The sequence below is a fragment of the Adiantum capillus-veneris genome, chromosome 8 (assembly GCF_014529385.1).
Source record: "Adiantum capillus-veneris isolate H3 chromosome 8, ASM1452938v2, whole genome shotgun sequence".
Lineage (NCBI taxonomy): Eukaryota > Viridiplantae > Streptophyta > Polypodiopsida > Polypodiales > Pteridaceae > Adiantum > Adiantum capillus-veneris.
This window is the reverse complement of record NC_140938.1, coordinates 90,413,826-90,421,925: the sequence shown is the minus strand read 5'-3', so window position 1 is coordinate 90,421,925 and position 8,100 is coordinate 90,413,826. Positions and strand designations below refer to the sequence as shown.

Below are 8,100 nucleotides of genomic sequence, written 5' to 3'. Positions count from 1 at the left end.
CATGTGGGATTAATGTTCAGAGTGAACTACATTTCATAGTGCGTATTGCAACAAAGGCTTTGAAAGCCATCATCTGAACACCATGTTTCATAGTGTGTGCTGTGGGGCATCATGGCTATGTTGTGGAGGAGCAATGAAGACTTGGTTGAAGTGAATTTGAAATATGGTTGCATGCCGAACATGATGTGGTGGGGATAGGGTGCACACATGCACCTTGAGCGGTTGTCGTTGCACTCCCACACAAGTTTTTAAATGACTTTTAGTTTTCAGTACAACCCCCACACCCATGTGGGATCAATGGTCAGAGTGAACGCCCCATATGAGGTAAATCTCGGCTGTCCGACACACTTTGTGAGCTTACATGTGAACCGGTTGAGTGTGACCTATGTGTCAACTCTATGTGAACGATAGAGCATTTTGAACTAATGTGAACTTAATGTGACTTTAACCACCATACGTCCAAGGAACGCTTCCAAGGATGACAAACCTCAACCATCACCTCAAAAACATGTGTGCTAGTGTGATGGTAGAGTGCTGGTGTCTCGATGGGGCTCCATTGGCATCTCAATGGGGAGGTGATGAATTCAAATCCAGCAAGTCCCAATTGCCCCCCCTTTGCAAAAAAGCAGCTGAGAATTGCTGATCATCTTCAGCTGTTGATCCCTCTTGGGATGGGGATTTCATTTACCGGTGAGGATGACTCACTATACAAAAAAGATGTGTATGGTACAACATTGGGGCATATGAACCTCCTTTCTGTCCATTACAAGGTGGGTTTGGTCTACTTAAGTTATCAACATACTAAAGATGAGTGGTAACCCTTAGTCTACATGCACTGCATCCTGGGTGTTGTTCGCAACAAAACACTGCAACTTTGATTGCCTTTATTGCATTAAGCAGAAAATTAAAGTCTCAAAGGTGGTGCTGGCAACCAAGACTACAATAAATCGTAACAATTTGCTCTTTTGGATAGAAAACTGAACCGTACTGCGCACATTATGAAACGGCACTTCAATGTGGTTGCAATGCTTATAGCTAAAGGTGTGCACTTACTATCGATATAGCTCAAGGCACCTGCTTACTATCGATATAGCTCCAGGAACCCACTTACTATATGCACTTTAAGTGGGTACCCTGAGCTATAAACAAGAAAACAAAGAGAGAAAGTGGGGCACCTAACACAAGTATACCACAAAACCCTCATAAATATAAATTACGCTTAACACTGACTTGTCCCGAGCATTACTGATGTATCAAGGCAAACTTCACGAGGGGCATGCACTAATTCATCACAGAAAGTGACCCAAATATTTACATAATCAGTACAAGCTTGTGCCTAGGAAGAAATAATGTAAGACTCCATAATATCAGAGTCTCAACTAGCAGCATCATTCTGCCTTCTGTGGAGAATCACTGGCAACCCATTTGTCATAAGCATGTTTATACTAAAAGACAACTTGGGTTTGAATCCAGGGCTCAGAGAGATCTTGTAATCCCGAACAAGAGATGCAACAACTTGCTTTATCTGTATATAAGCAAAGTCCTTGCCCAAGCATGTTCGTAGACCAGCTTGGAAGACGGGATACTTGAAGGGACTCACAGCAACAAAGGCCCCATCTTCTCCGAGCCACCTCTCGGGTTTGAATTTGAGACAATCATCCCCCCACACTTGCCTTGCTCTTCCCATCGCAAACACATTGTATGATACTTCATAACCCTTTTGGACTTTCGTTCCATCCGGCAGGACATCATCTTCTGCCGCATACTTTGGATCTGATGGAATGGGGGGAAACAACCTCATCGACTCCGATAATGCTGCATGTAGGTAATGCATTTTCCTTATTTCTTCATAGGCGAAGGTTCCAACTTCTTTGGCGCCCGATTTGTTCAACTGGCGATCTTTGAGAATCCTTTTGATCTCCTCATGGATAGCTTCCTCTACTTCTGGGTAAAGACATATCTGCCAAATCAAGAATGTTATCCCGGACGCCACGGTCTCTCTCCCTGCTAAGATGAAGCTTAATAAGATGTCCTTCAGTAAAGAGTCTGAGAGTGCTTGCCCCTCCTCATTGTCACCGTTCTCCTTCCAGGTCACGTCATCCTCGCCCTCAAGCAGGCTGGCCACTTGTGTTTTTGATACCTGCATAAACATGGCAAGCAGGTCTTTACGCCTGCTGTTCTCGTTCTTGCTCTTCTCAATGACAAAGGTCGCAAACTTATTCACTGCTTTCAAGGCATGCCGAAGTTTCTTTTCACTTCCAATGTTCAGTCGCCTTTTGGCTTGCCATACAAATTTTGGCGTCAGGAATCTATTTGCAATAATATGGAGGGCAGCAGGGAATCCTTCCGCAAATCCCTGTATTAGGTCACCGGGAACCTTCATATATGACACACCACTCTCTCTCTGCAACGTGCGACCATCTTCCGCATGGGATGACAAGCTCTGTCCATTGGGTTGAATGTAATCACTACAATCAATGCAATTTGATTTGCCTCCTTCAACGCCCACTTCCACATGCTGCACATTCCCATTCAACCTTGATTTGATGAATTTGCAGCTCACTAGACGCACAGGGTCGACACCGAACGTGAGCTGCGAGATGGTGTCAAAGGTGAAATCCATAAAGAGGGCTTGAAGATCAAGTGGGCATCCACTCTGATCTTTACGTGCAAACTCCAAAGCCGGGATCAAGCGACGACAAATCTCAGCATCAGCAATGTCCACAACAAAGTCCTTGAGAGAGTTGGAGGTGAAGATATGGCTGGCGACCTTGCGCTGGAAGCGCCAGATGGGGCCATCGCTGTTGAAAATTCCCACACCAAAAATGTCATGGAAGTAAGGGTAGAAGTTGGGGCCCTTGGGGTAGAAATCAAAGCGGGATTTGAGGATATGGTACACATTCCGAGGATCAGCAGTGGCAATGGTGGTGTGGGAGCCCATGAAAACGAGATGAGTGAGGGCATGGGCGCTCTCGAAGACCTCGCAGGACCATTCGTAGAATCGGTGCTTGTTGAGCAGGATGAGAGGTAAACAGCCAACAATGGGGAAAGAGGGTAGACCTGGGTTTCCGCCATAACGAGGATGATACCTCCATAGCAGATACAAAGCTACACAAGCCACTGCTACGGCGATCGTCCACATGCTTGCTCTTCCTAATACTTCCCCCACTCTCTCTCTCTCTCTCACACACACACACACACACACACACACACAAGCACACAAACACAGAGATCACGTCAGCAACCACTGTGCTCGTCAACCGAAGGGTGTGTACACCTCCTTGGATCTACCATTGTTGATCGTGGGCCGTTCGATCCATTTGGAGGAAAAAATATGAGCAACTGAGGCTTTGATCTCGAGACCTCGCCATCATGCTGGCAAACCCCTAACCACTACACTTGTGCACACATTTTAATAAGCATGAAAAATGATAGCATTATATTTTGTGGTTTTGGATGCGATCCTAGTTCACATCGAGTTTACAGCGAGTTCACACCACCATAATATAGTACACATAGCCTGCAGAGTTCACATCTAGTTCATATGCAAGTTCACAATGCATATGAAGTTCACATCAAGTTCACATTTGGGATCAACGATTGTGATCTTCACTGACAAGCGACGCCAATTTTCAATTATAGATCCCCTCTAAAATTGAGGTGTCAATTAGTGATGAGGGGTGTCCCCAACACTGAGGATTACTCTCATTTGCCCTTAAATGCAATCAACAAATAAGAATAGATTCACAAACTCGTGAGCAAAGTGAACATTGTCATTGCCAACATCATAGAAGGACAAGCCTCGCCTTGACACTAAAGCCCACAGGGTCTGTAATAAAGATCCCATCATGGGATCAACGGCGGGGATGCAAGCGCACGTATCTTGAGGGGGGCGGAGGGTGAGCAAAATACACACGTGGACCGAGCATCGGGGGTTTGAACCCACCACCTAGGCTTTGGCAGAATGGCGGCCTAACCACGCATGCATGTGCTTTTTCATGCCCCCTAAGCCAGTTTTGGCTTGCCCAAAAGGCAGAGCCAAAGACATGGGTTCTCCTTTTGGCTGGCTATTTTTTTTCCCAACAAAGTGATGAAAATTATATTAACAGAAGAGAGGGGACAAAGTTACAACCGTGAACCATGGAGCACCTGCAGTCCGTGACCTTACCCGAGACCATACCCATTCTAGGGAGAATCTCCCTTTACAAAACCCACCCATTACAAAATTTTGCCTTGATACTAAACAAATATTTTCGATCATATACAACCCGACCATATACATCATTTCAACCATATGTATCTTTGATTAATCTTTTCAGAGAGTCGATCATTCCTTGTATCTTTTCCATGAAGCTTCCCGCTTTGGAAACAGCCTTGAACGCAGCCCGAGAAGCTTCCTGATTAGCAGCCAGCATGTTCTTAATTTCCACTAGCTTTCTCTTGTTGATGGGGAGTTCAAGATCCTCAGCCTCCACTTGCCTTGTGAGCTTTCTCTGCATCTTTAATAATCCAGTTCCTCAGATAGTAGATGTTGGCTTCATTAATTTTTACTTTGAACACTTGTAGATTGAAATCCACAGAGAGAGCTTTCAGGATGGGAGCCTGGTAATCCACATTAAACACATAACTGTTTCTCAATTTCCAGATGATCCATAAGAATTCAGCCCTAGTTAGGTTCCAATAGCAGGACAGAATACCTATAGAGTTGCCTAGTAAGAGTTGTCTCCAAGAGACTAGTTTTTTGAGTACAGTTCTTATAGGGGACAAAATAACAGCAGACTGAGGACAGTTTAGGAATAAATGAAAAATAGACTCTACTTCTACATTGCATCTGAAATAGGTCCCCGTAGATAACCCTACATTGAGGCTTTTCTCCCCTGTCCAGAGCTTTATGAAGAGTATAAGCCAAAGGAGGACGGATTTCTTGGGTTGAATTGACTTGTCCCACAGCTTTTTGAATTTGAACATCCACTGCTTCCTTCTAGGTTGACGTTCCAGTGTCTGTTTAGGGTGATGTGCAGGGAGGGGGTGATGTCACCAAGATTCAATTGCGGGTGCTGTAGTTTGAACCCACCTTTCCATCCAAAGGCACTAAGCGGGACACTTTTTTTAAGTGAAAGCTTCAAGAGCTCAGAACTAGGGAATACCTCAAGTCTGGATAATATGAGCGAGAGTTCCCATGGCTGGAGGGGAAACTGGAAGAGAAGTTCCTCCACTGATTTCCACCTATGTAGCTGCCTGTTCCAAAGAACTCCCCAAGTGGAGATACCTTTATTGTGACATCTAAGTTCCGTCCTTATCTAATTATTGGTGATAGGGTTTAGGGGGGAGAGGGGCCACCAAATGGAGTCGAATTGTTGGACAACATTAGCCTTGTTTAGACCACAAGACTGACAGATTTTTCCTTGCCCTATTCCATGCTCCCCATAGTAAGGTAAGCAGTTCAGACCCTTTAGCCTTGATGGGGGATGGCCCAAAAAAAATAGTGATCCAACTAAGTTTCTGCCATGGCTTCCAATTATCCAAAGCAAAGCAAAAAAGTTTGATTGGTGAGTGCTGCAGTAAGCATTCATTAGAAAGTTATGGAGAAGATAATGATGAATGAAAATGGTGGGTGCTACTCTTTAGGATGTTTATTAAATACCTCGAGTGGAGTGGAGTAGGTGCTTAAGGAGGAATCTCATGAGGATGTTCTTGTTTTAAATGGGACGGAAAGTGAAATGGAGGTCGTGGAGACCTGCCCCTCTTCACTTTTCATCTCACTCTCTCTCGCTCATGATGTCGAGGAGACAGACGCTAGGGAAAGCAGATGGCAGCCGTGATGGGCACCCATAACGAACGCAGGAGGAGGACGCGGGCTCTTCTTGAAGCGAGGCAAGGCACTATTCAGGAATGCACGAGGTGGAATCTTCCATGATCCCTCTCTTAGTTCTAGAGCTGGCGGTCGATGCTTTTCTTTGTGAGATCATATGTTGTTGGAGAAAGATGCTTTGCTTGGAAATGCTTCGCTCCTTGCCAAGGCTTATTGTCCAACGTGACTGCAACTAGCACGCTCTCTCTCTCTCTCTCTCTCTCTCTCTCTCTCTCTCTCTTTGTGTGTGTGTGTGTGTGTGTGTGTGTGTGTGTGTGATAAGGCTTGTTGATAGCCTATCATTTTTGGTGGGCATTATACTCTAGTGAAAGTAAGGCGGAGGATAGCAAGATAGTAGGAGAAGAATAGCAGAGCGCACAAAGTGGAGCCTTGGGAGTCTCTAGGTGTTGCAGGCCCGATAAATTTTCGATCAAGGATTTGTTGCTTGAGGACCTGAGGGATCGTGAAGGGTAAGTCTAGCCATCGAGCTCGTTTTTGTGTTTGCATACTATGGAGCTATGGTAGCGCTCAGTGGCTAGGCAGACTATATGTCAAAGAATGACTTTGGATGCAGACGCTATAGTTTTGCATTGCAATGTAAAGAGATGGAGCTTAAATTCTTATATATTGCTAGGTCTTGTTTTGAGGGTGATAATACACGTGTGCACATGCATGTTCTTGGGGGACGAGAGAGAGAGAGAGAGAGAGAGAGAGAGAAGGTAAGGAGCAGCCTAATCGGGCTTTGGATAGGTGCAATGGAGGTGGGGCTAATGGAGCTACTTAAAAGGAGGCCCAAGGAGGCAGCAGTTGAGGCGAGCGAAAGCCAACAGCGAAGGAAGCTGCAGTCCCTAGATGAGTGCTATGGGTGGAGTTATTGCAGCCCATGATTCATGTTGGGACTAGGTGGAAGGTTTAGAGGCAAGTAAAGGTATAGACGGATCTATGGGGTAGAGGATGCGGACTCAGAGAGGACAGAAAATGAGTGTAAATATTGAGGGTTTAATGCATGGGTTGTATTGCATATTCGGCACAAGTCTCAAGCTCTACAATATATGTGGTACTATGCCATTCTGCTATGGAATGGTCTGGGTTGTGCTGGAACTACAACACGTCGTGCGAAAATCGACGTTTGTACCGACACAAATAAGCGTGGTCTAAAATTATAATGCGTTGGAATAAGCGTCCGTATACGCGTCAAACCGGTATACACATCGGTATAATCACTTTCTATATCGATGCATATACCAACGTGTATACCGACACCTCTACATGCGTCTATACAAGCGTTTGTATCGATGCATGTACAAACACCTGTACAAACGCACATACCAACGTCTACACCTACATTTTCTTTTTAGCAAAGACTAGTGTCATTTGTTGCTACATATGCTGCAGTAACAAAGGCACAACCTCTCTACTCAAAAGAAGAAGGAAAATGTAATTGCATTTTTCATTAAGATAGATTGATAGTGCATCATAAAACAATAAAGAAGTATTAAGCAAACGACCATAAATATGAAACTAGAAATTGCAATAATCAAAATCATGATAACCATAACTATTACCATTGCCATAAATAAACACAAAACATTAAGTATAACCATAATGATAACCGCAAGAAAAACCATAACCTTAAATTTAAACATAATGATTACCTTAACCATAAACAACACCATAACCTTAACCAATGCCAATGACATAATCATAAACAAAATCAGAACCATTGTCACTATCATGACCATAAACATACGGATAAGCATGACCATAAAAGGGTGTCAAAACCATAACCATTGCCACTGACATAACCATATAAATACATATCCTAAACCATTGTTAACACCATAACGGTTGCCACTATCATATAAGCATAAGCATAAACATAAACATAAACATAACTATAAAAGAGTTATCAAAACCATAACCATTGTTGCTAGCATAATAAAAAATAAACAATAACCATTGTTAGTGACATAGCATAAAATAAACCATAAGCATAAGCATTATCATAAGCATAAGCATAACAACAAAGGTATTGTTAGAACCATAAACATTTTCATTATGTGCATCATAAGCTTAATCATAATCATAAATAGTGATTATGTGTGTGTGTGTGTGTGTGTGTGTGTGTGTGTGTGTATTTATGTGTATGTGTCTGTGCATAAAAGAAAAAGAAGAAGCACTCACATTTAAAAAATGTGAGTGTGCAAGAAGTACAAAGGGTTAAGCAAATACCTGCAAAAACAAAGCAT

The 8,100-nt window shown here is 43.5% G+C and overlaps 1 protein-coding gene and 1 pseudogene across 1 annotated transcript; both read right to left on the bottom strand.

The window, feature by feature from the left end:
* Positions 1-1,187: 1,187 nt before the first annotated feature.
* Positions 1,188-3,275, bottom strand: LOC147452544 (cytochrome P450 94C1-like). The gene has a single exon (XM_086518192.1). It carries the CDS (start codon positions 3,140-3,142, stop codon positions 1,376-1,378), a length of 1,767 nt encoding a protein of 588 aa, XP_086374318.1. The 5' UTR covers positions 3,143-3,275; the 3' UTR covers positions 1,188-1,375.
* A 900-nt stretch (positions 3,276-4,175) lies between these two features.
* On the bottom strand, positions 4,176-5,398 carry LOC147452543 (uncharacterized; annotated as a pseudogene).
* Positions 5,399-8,100: the final 2,702 nt, after the last annotated feature.

Excerpts from the sequence above, each read along its gene's own strand:
- LOC147452544 (XM_086518192.1), bottom strand. The coding sequence starts at position 3,142 with ATGTGGACGATCGCCGTAGCAGTGGCTTGTGTAGCTTTGTATCTGCTA.